The sequence below is a fragment of the Polypterus senegalus genome, chromosome 12 (assembly GCF_016835505.1).
Source record: "Polypterus senegalus isolate Bchr_013 chromosome 12, ASM1683550v1, whole genome shotgun sequence".
Taxonomy (NCBI): domain Eukaryota; kingdom Metazoa; phylum Chordata; class Cladistia; order Polypteriformes; family Polypteridae; genus Polypterus; species Polypterus senegalus.
Window position 1 is genome coordinate 139,748,514 of NC_053165.1, and position 17,405 is coordinate 139,765,918.

Below are 17,405 nucleotides of genomic sequence, written 5' to 3' on the forward strand. Positions count from 1 at the left end.
GGAATCACACACAGGCTTCTGATGACATGAGGCCCACCATTGTGCCACAGACAATTTGTACTGTACATTTAACATAATAGAAAAACACACAATCGTCCAATCTTTTTAGGTGTGGTTGCATAAAATGAAAAACGCACACAATATGATTCATAGTTCTGCTCACATGAAACGATTAAGTCCCCAGTGGACCAATTTTGTAGAAATTTGGCATGAAAGTTCAACTTTCATGGAGATATCCAGAATAAAGCATGTTGTACAAATTTTTGAAACTTTAAAACCTCTTATTGAAAGCGAATAGGGACACATTCCATACCACTTCAGTTGCAGATTAGTTTACTGCTTAATTGATTCAAACAATTTTGGAAACTTGTTTAGCATGGTGGGGAATTACAATGTTGTTGTTTTTTATGATAAAAGTAGCTATTCTGTGAATTGATTGAATGAATTCATTTATGTGCACCCCATGATTTTATTTAGTTACATATAACCATGAAAATTATGGTTAAAGAAAAATGTATTTTTTGCTTTTTAGTGCATGTATCCATCCATCCATTATTCAACCCGCTATATCCTAACTACAGGGTCACGGGGGTCTGCTGGTGCCAATCCCAACCAACACAGGGCACAAGGCAGGAAACAAACCCCGGGCAGGGCACCAGCCCACCACAGGGCACACACTGGGGACAATTTAGAATCACCAATACACCTAACCTGCATGTCTTTGGACTGTGGGAGGAAACCCACACAGACATGGAGAGAACATGCAAACTCCACGCAGGGAGGTCCTGGGAAGCGAACCCGGGTCTCCTAACTGCGAGGCAGCAGTGCTACCCACTGCGCCAACGTACCACCCCTGCCATTAGGTATTGGGATTAAATTCTTGGACCCATTGTCAGACCCTATGCTGGTGCAGTGGGTCCTGGGTTCATCCTGGTGCACAACAATGCCCGGCCTAAAGTAAATAAAATTGGTGGACAAACAAAAACCCACAAATTCTGACAAACTCCAAGCATTGATTATGCAGGTATGGGTTGCCATCAGTCCAGATTTGGCCCAGAAGTTGATTGACAGCCTGCCAGGGCGAATTGCAGAGGTCTTGAAAAAGAAAGAAGGGCCAACACTGAAAATATTGACTCTTTGCATACACTTAATGTAATTGTCAATAAATGCCTTTGATACTTATGAAATGCTTGTAATCATACTTCAGTATACTATGGAAACATCGGAAAAAAGATCTAAAAACACTGAAGCAGCAAACTTTGTGAAAACTAATATTTGTGTCATTTTCAAAACTTTTGGCCACGACTGTAGATAATGTAAAAGCATTTTCAGGTAACCTAGGGCATCTGAGACAGGATGCATGCAGACTATATTAGGCAGTCAGCAGGAAATTATATGTTTATTTACTGTATGAGAAAGGCAGCTGCCTTCAGCTTCTGTGCTAATAAGGAAAGGAGCTTAAAATGGGAGAGCAAACACAAGATGCTTGACATTAATGGTCTACAGTACGTGTTTTTGCTGACCGTGTTTACTTATAATTTAGTATGGTTCATTTTATCAATCAATCAATCAATCAACATTTATTTATATAGCACATATTCATACAAAAAAAATGTAGCTCAAAGTGCTTTACAAAATGAAGAGAAGAATAGAAGACACAATAAAAAATAAACATAAGTCAACATTAATTAACATAGAATAAGAGTAAGGTCCGATGGCCAGGGTGGACAGAAAAAACAAAAAAAAAACTCCAGAAGCTGTAGAAAAAAAATAAAATCTGTAGGGGTTCCAGACCAAGAGACCGCCCAGTCCCCTCTGGGCATTCTACCTAACATAAGTCAAACAGTCCTCTTTGTATTTAGGGTTTTCATGGAAGGACCTTTGCCCGGCTAGCAACTGGAAACAGCCAATGATGATGATGATAAACTTTATATGATGTAAGTGACCTAATTCTGTACCTTTTACTTGTGTATAAAAAAGACCTCATCTAGCAGAAAAGGTGTGCATCTTGTTACAGAATGCTGTGTGCGTCTAGTTAGGGCATCCTGTAATAGAAGAGCTCCCTCTTCAAAGAGAATAAATGGTTTATAATTTAAACTTCCTCCTGTCTGTTTTCTCTTAGGGTTTTTGGGTCACCCAGGGGGGTGACGGCCATTACTACCACACTAGCATAGGGTGAAAGGCAGGAACAAAGCCTGGACATGGTGCCAGTCCATCGCACGCCAAACACACACACCCAAAATGTACACCAGGGCCAATTTAGCATTTCTAAAACACCTAACATGCATGTCTCCATACCTATTAACAGACCCACTTCTTCACCCGGAAGAAACCCATGCAGATACAGGGAGAACATGCAAAGTCCACACAGGGAGGACCTGGGATGTGAACCCTGGTCCCCTTACTGCGAGGCAGCAGCGCTACCACTTTGCCACCCTAAAATCCAGTGGTTCTCAAACAGTGGGGTGGGCCCCCCTAGGGGGGCACAAAGTAACCAAAGGGGCGGGCGAAGATGTGAAAAAAAGAAAACAAGAATTGAAAATCTGAAAAATACATCTATTGAAACCCAAACAAATTAACTTAAACTACATTCTGATCCTAGAAAAATAAATATAGGGTTAGATAAATGTCGATAAAAGTCAAGTAGGTATAATAAAATATGCATCTATGATATATCATTGACTAAAAAAGAACAAATTGGTATTAGTGGGCTCCTTTCAAAAAAACTTTAGGGTGGCACGATTAAAACTGTTATAAAAAGTCAGGTCGCAAATACTTACAGGTTAAGAAACGCTGCCATAATCAAACGGTGAAAATCATATTTACCAGTAAAAATCAACACTCACACATGTAAGTAAAGTTTATTGGTTGTGGTAAACTGGGTGTAGGTGTGAGTGTGAATGTACTCTGTGATGGGCTAATATGCTCCTTAGGGTTGGCAAATGCTGCTGCGGTAGACTCCAGTCCATTGTGACCCTTAATTGGAGCTTGAAAATCGATGGAAGAATACTAAAAATGAACTAATAAAAAATCTGCCTATTGAAGTTTATTATTATTGCACTTAAGTTTAATCTTTCCAAGACTACTTTCAAAACAAGAACTCTTCTATCTGCCCAGGGTCACACAATGAAGCGAAGGAGGGAAATGAGCACACAAGCTTGTGGTCCTTAGCTAATGCATCACTCTACCTACACCACCAGATGTAGCCCCAGGCATTAATGGAGGCCTGAGATCCACACAAAAAGTGTAAAGAACGATCGAGACAAGAAACAAGACCATTGCAGATGAGTGTGGTTTTGGGAACAGTGCAAATTCGATGGAAAGCAGTAAATTGAGTGTTAAAAATTACTGGTTAGGGCTGGATTTACAAAATCACCTTTACATCTATGCTGTAAATAAAATAAGGAAAATGAAAAAGCGCATTTTGCTGCAGATAATTTCTCTCCTCAGTAACGCAGTAGGTAATGTGGTTGTCTCATAGATCAAGTGCCTGGCATCATCTGTATGGAGTCTGCACTTTCTCGTCAAGTCTGCCAGGGCTCACCTCACAAAGTTAGGCTGGTTAGGTTAACTGGTGATTCTGGTTTGATGTCTGTGTGCCCAAATGGACTGGTGGACTGATTGGTCGCTAGTGTCCAGTGCTGCCAGATTGGACTCTGAACCTGGCATCCCTGAATTGGATTAAATGGGTTTCATACTGTTATGATAAATTAGGTTTACCACCTGCAGCTAAATGCTCAACTGAATTCTTCTTACAATTCAACTTTAGGTTAAAGCAGCCCTAATGTTTGCGTTAGCTCACTCTAATACTCACACTAAGTGGAATGAAACAAGCAAACAAAAACTAAACCATTTTCTCAAATCTCTAGTAGAATGAAAAGGAATACCATACTGCAGTGTTTCCCAAACTCGGTCCTGGGGACCCAATGTGGCTGTAGGTTTTTGTTCCAACCAGATTCCTAATCAGTGACAACACCCAATAGCACTGATCTCATTTAATTAGCTGGTATTTTTTTTCCTTTATTCTACATTCAGAAAAGTACAGCAGCATTTATATTTACATTTATAAGACATTTAGAAATATTTCTGCATTTGCTAAAGATTTAAATGCTTGACTCTCTTTTGTTGATTTCATTATATTTTGCCCTTTCTCTGTGCAGTTTTTCTCCCTCCGTTGTATCTTATTAATGACAATTAAAAACGAGCAGAGCAGACACGCTGGCAAACAACACTGAATAATCAAAGGCTGCAACTACTTTAGCATCAGACCAGCTAATTAGTAAATAATGGATTAATTAAACAATTAGATGACCTGGAAAAGCAGAATGAAAATCAAAATGAGAATATCTCCCTATTATAAAAAAAAAAAAATCTTGTGATGATACAAGACTTTTTTCCTGCGACGAGACGTGATCTTTTGAAGAGAGACAGAGAGAGACTTTCACCTCCCGCGAGACGGAAAAGTCACGTCATACTTACAACCGTTGGAAGCAAGTCCCTTGATACACATGCAGAGCAGGTTAGAGATAATGGAAGTAGGATAATTCGAAAGTCTCAAAAAAATGAGACTAAAGATCGCATTAGCACAAACAAACAGAAAATATTACTTGGTGAAATAACGGAACAGCAAAAAGAGATTGCATAGTGTTTGAGGATGTCTGGGGAGGAAGAGAGACAAGGCAGTGAGACAAAAGGACAGGCGCTGTACAGGCTTTTAAATGTTCAAAGCGCCGCACGAAGTGCAGATTATGCAGCACAGCAAGTATCAGCAAGCCAGCAGCTGATCAAGCAAAGAGGAGGTAAAAAAAACAACTGTTATTTGATTCCCATTGCATCACCATTTAAGAGGGGTTTCAGAGGATCGACCGTATCTCCTTGAAGTGCGTTCAGCCCCCCTCTTCACAACGACGAGTAGTGCTGGTGTTTGGAGAGTGAAGCGAGCAGGGGGCAAAGCCCCCTATTTGTTAAAAAGAAAAAAATATACATTTTTCCCATATAACTGCTTGGTACATTTTAATATAATTTTTTTTTTTTTTTAGCAAACTTAGTTTTCTAATTTCTATATTGCTCCCAAAACACAGAACTTGAGAAATAACAGTTTGCTTAATTAGTCCAGGAGTCCAATTAAAAACAAGCTGGTTGGAACAAAAACCTGCAGCCACAGGGGGTCCCCAGGACCGAGTTTGGGAAGCACTGCCATACAGAATTTATAAGGCACTATAGTCTGCAGTTACAGTCTACAACAGAATGCAGAGACACACCATGCAGCATTTATGGAGCACCATACACTGTTAAAAAGAATGGTTCTTTAATGGCACTTTATAATTCTATACTCAGTTGTGTGGTTCCTCATAGAACCATTACTTGACAAGTAACCATTTAATTCTGAAAAGAGTTATTTGCATATGGAGATAGTTCTTTGTAATCTGAAAATCTTCCTAATATGTCGAAGAAATCTGACAACTTTAATGTTGGTAGGCTACCTGGCAGGACTCTAACAGATTAAATAAGCCTGGACTTAGTGTGTGTTACTGTATGTATGCAGCCAGAGCCCTTCCATAATAATGATCCTCAAATATTTCACAAATATTTGGCACCTATTCATGATTATTTGCTGTATGGAGCCTGTTACCGATCTAAATAAACCAAGGTTCTTTCTGAAACCTTCATGCGGCTGGGTCTTTTGGGAACCAATAATGGTTCCCCTATGGCAAGGGTCCTATAGGGCCGCAGCGGCTACAAGTTTTCTTTCTAGCAAGTTACCTAATTAGAACTTGGTCCTTACTGATAATGAATCCTGGTATTTAACTATATGCCTTGTTAGCACTTTCATTCATCAAAAACAAATTTTAGTTTCTGTACATTGTAGATCAGAAGTTCTCAATTACAGTCCTGGAAGTCCGCAGTGACAGGTTTTCACTTCAGCCAATTTCATAATTAGAACCCATTTATTAACTACTAAAGCAATACTTTTTTGGGTTTAATTTTATTTATGTTGCCTGTTATAATTCAGAACCCTTAATTGTCTTTTTTAGTTTTTAGCAGCTGCATTTAAGTTTTCTAAACCAGACATTAGTCCATAATGAAATGTAGATAACCAATAAACCAGCAGCTCTCCAGGTATCTGTGTTAAAAGTGCTTGATAATAAATGAGAGGGGAATTGGAAGGACCATTAAGGTTACATCTGTTCTGGTGCACAAAACACATGGATAATGTTCTCAGAGAAAGAAACTCTATAGTGCAATTAAAATTTCTCTTGAATGAATGAAAGCACGAATAAGCCAAAAAGTTAAATACCAAGTTTCATTATCAACAAGGACTGTCTAACCTGCAGCCACCATAGCCTTCCAGGACTGTGACTGAAGACCCCTGCCCTATGGCATCGCTCTGAAGAACCACTCTGGCACCTTTATTTTTAAGAGTGTAGTCTTCAGCGATAAGCTAGGTTAACTCAGTGTGTGTGTCAATGAACACTACACGGTGCACATTTTCTCAGATTCTTACTTCTTTTCTTACCAAAAAGGAACAATGTCTTACATGAGATACTTTCTGTTTATGTTGCACAGCTCACATTAATAACAGATGTAGCTTTTTTTGAAGAAATAACTTTTTCCAATGACTGCAAACTGGCTGACTTTTTTGTTGCTATGGCAGAAGCACTGCTTGGCACACTTCCTGCTTGTTCATGGTTGACTCCTGCCTTTCTTACAGTGCTGGCTCTCTGTTAGTCTGAAACGGATTGAGGAGGTTCAGGAAATGAATGGATGAATATTAGCTGCATTAATAACCATATATTTTAGAAAAAGCATTCATTGTATGACAGGGTGGTAGTTTAGCAAGAAGGTATCAAGATAAAGAGGCAAGAAATCAATGAAGATTTTCTCTTCTTTACTGTCACCTGTCCTTAACTTAATGCATCCATACTTTTCACATTTACTTTATAAATATTTGTTTATATCTGCATAATTGATTATACTTATTTCATTGTGTTTGTTGTTTTCTGGTGTTTTTTTGCTATTTTTTCCTATATTAGAAAATGCATGCAGTACTCAGAGCTTCTTAATAGAAATGCTCAGTATATAGGAAGAAATGGTTTCAAGAGGAATTACATCATCTGATCTCAATTATCCAGCCCAGGGTCTCAGGTAGCTAGACACTCTTCCAGTGACAAATAGAGCATCAGTCCACTGCATGACACACGCTCACTTACTTATCCAATCATGTATATCTTTAGGGATGAGTGAGAAAAACCCACACAGACATGAGGAGACCATGAAAACTCCACACAATCTGGAATTTGCCTGTAAGACTCAGGAGTATAAAGGCAGACTGCATTGGAACAAAAATATCTCATATCCATTATTCCAATTTAGGTTCATGAGGGACAAAGCCTATCCTTGCAACACTGGATACAAGGCAGGAAAGAACCCCAGACAGGGCAGGGTGCAAGCAATTTATATCTGTGTAACTGTATGTGGAAAGGTGAAAGTTCACACAGCCTCAAGAGCAAAACAAATGGGTGCAGAGTTTATTTACAGGCACTCATGATAGTTAAGAAACAAGGAAAATCTGCAACTCGATGATAACTGTGAAATAACACAACAGATTTATTTATTTAGCTAGTTAGTTAGTTGGTTAGTTAGTTATTGTTTTTTTAAATGGCTTTTATAGGTCAGGGCTTTGGTATAGAGCCAATGCTGACATTCTTATTACTTTAAATATTTCAGACTCGACTGCGCATGTTTAGAATTCACTAAAAGTTCACAATTATATTTGTGTATTTATATAGAATATATATATATATATATTTATATGAATTTTATATATATATATATATATATATATATATATATATATATGCTAATTTTGATGCTGACTTTATATTTACTGAATCTAGCTTTATTATATAGACACAGACTTTATATATTAGGGATCAACTCCATCTAACGTACATTGGATTTCATATTAAGGCAAGTCTGAGTTTATATGTTCACTGACTGACATTATACATATTGAATCTGATTTTTTATAAACTGAATTTGGCTTTATATATTTCAAGACTAATTTCATATATTCAGATTTGACACTACATGTATTGGATTTCATATTTTCTCTTTAAGTTTGACTTTGTATATTCAGATGCTTACTGTATATATTTAGAAGTTGCCTTTGTATATTTAGAATTGTCTTGAATTGCCTTTATATATTCATAGTCGACTTAATGCATTCTGAGCTGACTTCCTTTATTTAAAATTGATTTATATATTCCAGACACTGACTTTATGTGCTTAGAGATACTAACTTTATATATGCAGATGATGACTTTATATATTTTGAAATTTGGTATATTTACCTATTTGATACCCCGTAATATATACTGTAAATATAAGGGAGCCCCCAACCTAGTCTCCAGCAATGGATTATAATACAGTAACTACACTATAGTAGTGTGCCAGTAAAATACCTTTAAATGATGCTCACTAAAGAAAAGTGAAAAGAAAGGTTTATTACTAAAATCCTCCTAGTTCTGTAGAAGCGAGTAGGATGTTGCAAAGCTTATTTTGGCAGCAGCGGGGCCAAAGCAGTGATCTCCAGGCGCACATACTCACACTCTCTGAACTGGGCCATTTTAGAGTCACATCTTCACAATCAAGAGGAAAATGGAGTGTGGGGAGAATACCCATGCAAGGAGATTTTAACTGGAATTTGAACCCCTTTGTCTTGAGCTATGGGACAGTAACACTATGTAAGCTCAGCATTGCTGCTGTATTAACAAGGTAAGCAAATAATAATACAAAAAAAAAAAAAAAACAACTTAAAAACAATTTATTTTGATGTGGTACTATTTGTTGAATAGTCAGTCATTTTCCAACCCACCATATCCTTAAACAGGGTCACAGGGGTCTGCTGGAGCCAATCCCAGCCAACACAGGGCACAAGGCAGGAACAGACTCCGGGCATGGCACACACACACACCAAGCACACACTAGGGACAATTCAGCTTCGCCAATGCCTAACCTGCATGTCTTTGGACTGTAGGAGGAAACCAGAGCACCCAGAGAAAACTCACGCAGACACAGGGAGAACATGCAGACTCCACGCAGGGAGGGCCCAGGAAGTGAACCCGTGTCTCTAACTGCGAGGCAGCTGTGCTACCACTACGCCACTGCATCACCGTGCTGCCCCTTGTTGAATAGTGTGATTTGCTAATTGGTCCATTTATTTTTTCATTGTTTTCATTTTCCTAGTGATTTCAAGTAATTACATTCCATACGGTTTTAAAATATTTTTTCCTCTGCTATTCAATGTGATTTTAATGTTTATTTCAGACTTGGAGTGAACCAAAATTGCTTCGTACTCATGTAAACCTTATCCATCCCCTATTTTATTTAATGTACTGCTAATCAGGCGCTTTATGTTAAACAAGAGTTTCTATTTCTCTGCTGTCTCTTGAATAAAGCATCTTTCACATTTTATGATCTTAGTTGTCCCTTACAATTTGTCGTACCTACGGTACATGATAAGCAGCTCAACACCTGAACGGACTGTCAGCAGCATTTTCTGGCTGAGGATCCACTGGGGTGGACTTACAAACCACTTCCTTTGAGTAATATGGACGTCCAAAATTAGCTCCAAACATGTGCATTGACTGGTGGCTCTAAATGGCCTTGCACTGTGTTGTCCATCGACATAACAGTCCAGCCTTCCATGCACCGCTGCAGAGAAACTCATTGCAACCTGATTTTAATATGGACGGGTGAGCCTTGGTGGGCACAAGGAGTGAAGCCAGTGCGTTTTGAGAGACATGTTCAGCAAATAAAGCGAATGTGAATTGTTTTGATTAGCCAGATATACAGTAAGTGAGTGAGTGCACATTTATTCTTTAATATGTATAGTAACTCCATTACCTAGATTAATTTTTAAATAAAATGAAAGTGCTATGATCTTCACTAATGTGCTGCTTAAGAGCGTATTTTACTCCTTTACTCATAACTTACTCACAACCTCTTAATTGCTTTACGGTGCACCAAAATATTTGCAAATAAAGGCTATAGTGAAACGTCAAGCAAAATGCCACCTTTTATTGGCTAACTAAAAAGATTACAATATGCAAGCTTTCGAGGCAACTCAGGCCTCAGTTCTGGAAGGGTCATCAGTTCAAACTGACATACCGTGTATATTTTACCTAAAACCAGAAACAACACATAAACCGCTGGGGAGAATTAACTCTTCATGAAAAAAAAAAATATTTGTTTGAAATTGTGCAAAAATAATCTGCTGGCCCTGCTTCTAAAACAAATCTGAACATGTCTAAAAATTTGTTTTTATTTGTGAAAGAAGTATCTTCTTGTCACAATCAAAATAATATTTTTTAAATGTCAAGATTTAAACAAAGAAAGTAGATAAAAATGGTGATTATTAAAGAATAATAACTTTATCCATCCATTTTCTGGACCCATCTTTCAGGTGTAGCGTCACAGTGAAGCTGGAGCCTACACCACTGGGCACAAGGTGGGAACAGGGAGCATTTCATGGGTAGGACCCCCTAGTCCATCACACGGTGGGCACACACACACACACATCAGGTGTCACTTTCGCAGTGACAATCCACCTAAACTGCCTGTCTTAGGAGGAAATGGGGTAAACTCCAGACTGGGAGTACTGGAAACTTGAACCCCAGTCTCTTTGTTGCGAGGCAGCATCCAGAATATTAATGCAATCAATGGCATAAAAGCTGAACGTGATAAAAAGGCTGGTGGTGTTCATTTATTTTTGAGGTCCGAAAACACATGTTTAATGAATTTCCCCCCATTTCAATAGTCTTTGTACATGCCATGGCTACCCACTGTGTTAAAGTTTGTATTTGTAATGATAAAGTTTAAATAATTACTGTAAAAGTAACTGTAACAAAAGTGTAAATAATATTAATATGGATGCACTATATGGCCATATATAATTTAAATTCTTTGAGAATCGCTGTGCTCTGATCTAAATAAAAAAACCAAATTCAGTAAATACAAGATAGCCTATGTTATATAATACTGATATAATTTGTATACACTATTTATCTAATATAATAGAAATTATATAAAGTGTTTAAATATAGTAATGTTTACTGCACTATTATATTGGTATTATATCACATATTTACTGAAAGGCTTTGTCAATGTGCACCTAAAAAAAAGTAAAGGCGATTCCAATGCTGAAAAAGGACTACAACATTAAAGGCCTGCCATTAGAGTCAGAGTTAGAGATGTGCTCTTCTTTTTCACTTTAGGAATAACTCTTTTTTATCTTTTGCAGATAAATGTTGACACAACCCATAACTAAACTTTATATACATAAAATGTCCGATATCATACATGTATAAAATAGATTTCTATATCTATCTATATAGACTTTTTTAAGAAAGTATATTTACTTTACTCACCCAGTATCCCAAGAAACATGAAGAGCGCAACCACTGACATATCTTTCAGTGCCATCTTTCTGAGCATATCCACTGAGTATCATGAAATTTGATAAAAACAAGTTAAAAAACAAAATGCTTCAAGTAAGACACTTCCTCTGTTTAAGGGCCACAGCAGGGCTTGGTCAACACACTGACTTCAAAGAGGAAGTAACGAGTTTTAACTGTATTTCTGACATCACTGGCCTCAAGTTTGGCCACAGAGTGCTTCTTCCTCTTATAAAAGTAGAATTAAAATTCAGACATTTGATTCTCAAAGCTCTTATGCCCTTATTTAACAGCACCAAAGACAGCAAACAGTGGAAATGTTGAGGGTATTTTTGGAAGTGCCATCATAAAGTGAACATCACTCGTCACTTACTATGAACTGTTATCCATCTTTGGTTCGCTCTAATCTAAATAAAAATGAGTGATTTGATTTTTATCATCATTGTTAAATATCCATTGAGAATAGACGTAATACACTTTTAGGTTAATATGTTTGTAATAGCGGGGTGATGTGCCGTGTTAGCCATTATTGATGCAATGAGAAGTGAAGCAAAATGACTTCTTTTACTGGCAAAGTGAGCCGATTACAATATGTAAGCTTTCGAGGCAGTTCAGACCCCTTCTTCAGTCAAGTTGCTGTACAGAAACTGGAGTTCCCTGTGTTTATATAGACACTAGGAAAGAAAAAGCATTTTAAAACCTGTAAAGGGGCATCTTGAGTGTCAAAAGTTAACAGACCTCTCCAGCCTAAGATTCATTTAGCAGGAGGGGAGAATAGTGTCTGCGGTGGGCTGGCGCCCTGCCCGGGGTTTGTTTCCTGCCTTGCGCCCTGTGTTGGCTGGGATTGGCTCCAGCAGACCCCCGTGACCCTGTGGTTAGGATATAGCGGGTTAGATAATGGATGGATGGAGAATAATGTATGGTCAAGATCCTTTGATAGCTGTCCAACAAAGTCTTTGATGAGTTTTTCTTACTATGTGGCTCTGTAATCAAATCGACAGGGTCAGTCAGGTCGATGTAATAATTTTTAGGAATAACTAGGGGGCTCCACCCCTGCTTACTTCATTCGCCCACCCCTGTGTTTGGTTTACTGGATATACAATTTAAAGAGATTGTTATTTTCATGGGAATTGTTACATATGCATTATTTTCACTTTTACTTTAAAAACTTTTGTAAAACAATACTTGTCCTTTATTTCTGGCCCCGGGCATTGTTACATCTCTTTCTCGCAGGACGTAAAACACAGCTCGCAATGTGAAGGGGGGCAGCTGCTGTCATGCTGCCTGTCGATCATTTTAAAGCCTGTACAGCCGCTGTCCTTTTTGCCACTTTCTGGCAAACTGAACGCACGCAAGGAAAAAGTGATCAGATCATCTGCTGCGAGCTGTGTGTTTTGCTTGTCGCTTGTCATTGTTTTAAGAGCTGGGAGCAAGTTAAAGTGTCTCTCGTAGGACTTCAAATTGTCTTCTGAGAAGATCACGTCTTGTCTCTCTAATCTGCCTTCTCAAGATTTTTTTTTTATAATAGAGAGATTATGACAATAGTTTTATGTTAAACTGAACAGTGTTTGTATTTCATATGGCATGAGAAGTATATTTCTACGTTATTATACCATCCACTACAGACTAAATACACCTTAAAGTCTTGTATTGCAATTCCTTACATATTCATGAATAAAACACTGCCATTTTTATGCTTATCGTTATAAAAAATGTAAGAGCAGGTAGCTGATGCATTATCAAACTATCCATCCATTTTATAACGAATATCTTTTTTTTACAAATCATGGAAAGAAACAGACAGTCCTGATTGCACCAAGTACAACTAACCCCAAACAGGGACCCAAACTATCACAAGGAACCCCCACACACCCATCCTAACTCATAGAAGCTTCAGTTTGGTGACACTAATTAACATAACTTCCATATCTTGATTCAGTTCAGTTTAATTTCCTACTATTATGCCTTATTGTACAATGAAAAGTCAATAGTTTCATTGGTGGAGAAAACAGCACCCATAGATCAAAGTGCCTCATCTACAGAAAAACTGAAACAGTAATGCTGAGTTATTGGTAGAGCTAGTGCTACTATAATGGATTCTTGATCACAAATCAAACAGATAATTATGTGGGAGATAACAGTTTATTCTATCAAGGGTAAAAGCTTTTTGGAAGTCTAGTGGTATCTTTGAGATGTGAGAGGAAAGCCAAAGTACCCACAGAAAAACCCATGAAGAATCAGGAAGAACGTGCAAACTGTCTGCGGTTCTAAAAGCTCCTGCTATTGAATTGTATCAAATGCCAAGACCACAGAACCCTTGAGCTATTCCCACTACATTTACTTTGTGTTTCTTTCAGAGATATCTGCTAGGCCCTGATTGATATGTCCTCGTTGTACTGCCAAGAGCTGAATAGGTGGCAGGTCACAATGGCAAGGAAAACAGAGCAGGAGATAAAAGTTTGTCGATCTACCTAACGGCATAAATGTCTCAGATCCAGAGAACAATCAATCATTGTTCAAAGCCAAAACACTTATTCAAATTCACTAGAGTCTTTTTTGAAAGTTTTGCACAACCTTGGCCCTTTAACTCTTCCCTTTGAAATAGCAAGGAATTTAATTATAATCTGAGTAATTAATAATTCTTATCTTGGGTCCACCACACGCCTTTAAGGATTAGAAGCATTATTCCACAATAATGGTTTGAAAATGTTGTTCCAGTTTGAACGAGCCAGACTGCTGGCATACCCAATTGTAAAGTCACATATTGCACCTTTACGCACATGTAGACAGACGATGAATCATTTATGGAGTCAGAGTCATTGGTAATTAAAGAGTGCAAAATTTGGCTTTGTGCAGAAAAGAAGAACTGAACTTACAACAAGCAACATAGGACCGGAGTAATTGAAAATGAAACTATACTGTGAAAAAGCAGCTAATGATAAAGGTGGTAGGCAAATTACCTAATGGTGCATTCATAAGTTACAATTAATCTTTGAAGTATATATAGATGTATATATGGAAGCGAAGGTCGATATTACAGTTAGTATATTTGTAGCTAGTGTGACCACCAGGGGGCGTACAGCTCCACAAATCCCAGTTACGCCAGCCACAGAGCCCAAGTTCAGCACAACACACGTTTATTTCAGTGGGGAAATGCTTTTGTCTCGTTCCCTACTGCACAGCACAGTACAAAGCACCCAGTGACACAGTCTACAGCACACAGCACTATCTTTCTTTTCTTCTTCTTTCTCTCTCTCTCTTTTTCTCTTCCTCTTCGCCTCCACTCCTCCTCCTGCCCCAAGCTTTGTTGTGTGGCTAGCTCCTTTTATAGGGCAACTGGAAGTGCTCTGGGTGTCTGACGACCTCTTCCGACATCACTACCGGGTGTGGTGAAAGTGCTGCCACAAAATTCCTGCAGCAACCCCTGGTGGCGCCCACAGAACACAACAGGGCTGCTCCAAATTCCAATTCTCATGGAGCCCTGTGGGAATCCTAGGCACCGCTGCAACCCAGGGGGGCTGCCATCTATCGGTACAGCTCTGGATATATTTTCTCACCCTGGTCCTTGCAGTATAGGGCAAGAGCCCCGGCCATCGGCCACAATAGTAATCCATAAAGGGAGAAAATGAATCACGTATCTTATAATAGCTTTTTATTTCTAAGCTTTCGACAACTGACCATGTATTATCATCAACAGAAATTGATTAGACATACAGGAATCAAAGGCAATATATAGCAAATGAGGTTGGATCAGTCAGGTGGCATTGTTGGTCATAAAGTCTTTTCATTATTTAGGTGTTCTTTGTTTTTAAGCCTGTGTATGCTGGGTTCAGGTCCAAATATCTGTTAATGGTGTTTTCATTTGAGAGCCATGACTCAGCCAGCTCTCTGGCACTTCTAGTATTAGCCCTGAATTTTACTTACACCGTGTCCCAGTTAAATGTGTGTCTGGTTGAACTTGGATGTGTGTATATCAGAGATTAGGGGTAATTCCTTTTGACAGCGTTGCAATGTTCTTGTATGCGTGTTGCAAGTGTTTTATATGTTTGTCCCACATACATATACAGCTGGGCATCCATGCATCAAAATAGCCCATAAACCTACCAACACTCTGCAGACTGTCCCCTTTTAATGCCAAAAGCAAGAAATCTGCACTGAAAACGGTGTACAGTATTCCATGCAGCGTGTGGTATAAGGACTTTGCTGCACTTGACTCCTGGTGGTTGATCCATTAGTCCAGAAGCCTTAAGGTGGAAGAAGGCTGTCATAAACCTTAAAAGATATAACTATCTTGTTGAGACAGGAAAGAAAAGTGATTTAGTGAAATACCAGTTATGGTATAATTTGAAAGGAGACTATATAGTGTATCAAGTCAAGTTGGGGAGCATGCACTGGTACAGTGCGTTGCTGCACCCACTACACGACAAAACAACTTGGGATCCTGGTTGGCAACACCCCAGGCAGACACGCGGTCCAGTCCTACCCTCCGGAAATGATCCTCTATCTGCTGCTGCCAGGTGTTATGTGGGCGACCCCTTGGCCTGGCCCAGCCACTTGGGTCCCCAACAATGAGGATCTTATGAGACGGATCACCTTCGGGGATACGCGTCACATGGCTGTAGTGCCGTAACTGACGATCCCTCACAATGCAGGTAATGTGCGTCATTTGGGACTCCATGAGCAACCTCTCATTCGATACAAAGTCAAATCAACAGTACCCAAGGATTTTCCGGAGAGACACAGTATCAAAGGAGTCCAGTCTTCATCTCAGGTCACTGGATAGTGTCCTTGTCTCGCAGCCATATAGCACGACAGGTAGCACCAGGACTCTAAAGACTTGGACCTTCGTCGTTTTGCATAGATATTGGGAGTGCCACACACCCCTTTCCAGCGTCCTTACGGAAATCTGGAGGAATCCACCAGGTGGCACTGTGAGATGTCAACACGGTAAGAACAGGTTTGGCTTCACTGTGTTGTGAATTCCGATGACAACTTACCGCAATATCTCTGAAAAGGATGATTAAATCCATCAATCCAGGGATTTGTCCATTCCAACAAGCATTGGGCACGAGGCTAAAACAATCCCTGGACGGGCATCAGCTCATCATAAGGTGAATACAAGCACATACCCTAACGTCATTTTAGTGTCACCAAATCTGCATATCTTTGGAAGGAAACTGGAGCACACTGTGGAAACCCAGCAGGAAAACATGCAAACTTCAGGCAGGGAATACCAGCGATGTGACTCCCTGTGAGACAGCAGTGCTACCGCTCTGCCACTGTGTCACCCCCATGTGTGTAATTATTAAAAGTATTCATTATTTAAATGAAATTAACGATTTATCTGTAAAATGTAACATACATACTTTAATGCATTTTATCATGAAAGTGGTATCAAGTATAAATCTTAGGATTCTAAATGTGCAGAGAGTTGGAATATCATACATTTAATGTGTTCTGTGTGGCGATCTATTGCTGTTTGCCGCTGCTGTCAGGTCTGGAGGAAGCCCTAGAAAAAAAAACAGCACAGCAGATGACATGTGAGACTTTTAAAATGTATCGTGTCATTACGATCGGGAATATGCGATGCTTGAATATAAAAGCACCATGAATGCATTTGCATGTCAGCATTTTGCTTCACCACATCGAACCATTCATCAAACATCGAAGCGCGCACATCGGTCTCGTAGGATCCGTAAGCGGCTTTCTGTCACATGTAGATAGTAACCAGAGACTCTGACGTCACATTCCAACTTTTATCACACTGCGCACCCCGACTTTTTACTGGTACTGCAACTTGCATATGCGTCGCATTAATTTCTGAGGACCTGCTCAGACGACACGTCAAATGAACACTGGGAACGCGTGGCAGCCATGATGCGAGTGTGTATGCGTTCTGAGCGTGAAGTATAAACGAGCCCTTACCCTTGACACCCGATGACACAA

The 17,405-nt window shown here is 39.2% G+C and overlaps 1 protein-coding gene across 1 annotated transcript in view; it reads right to left on the reverse strand.

The window, feature by feature from the left end:
* The window catches only part of LOC120541716 (transmembrane immune signaling adaptor TYROBP), a 32,045-nt gene extending 20,431 nt beyond the window's left edge, over positions 1-11,614 (reverse strand). The window contains exon 1 of the mRNA XM_039773599.1: positions 11,433-11,614. Coding sequence (XP_039629533.1) covers positions 11,433-11,499 — 67 coding nt within the window. The 5' untranslated portion in view covers positions 11,500-11,614. The remainder of the gene's footprint in view (positions 1-11,432) is intronic.
* Between the last annotated feature and the right edge of the window lie 5,791 nt (positions 11,615-17,405).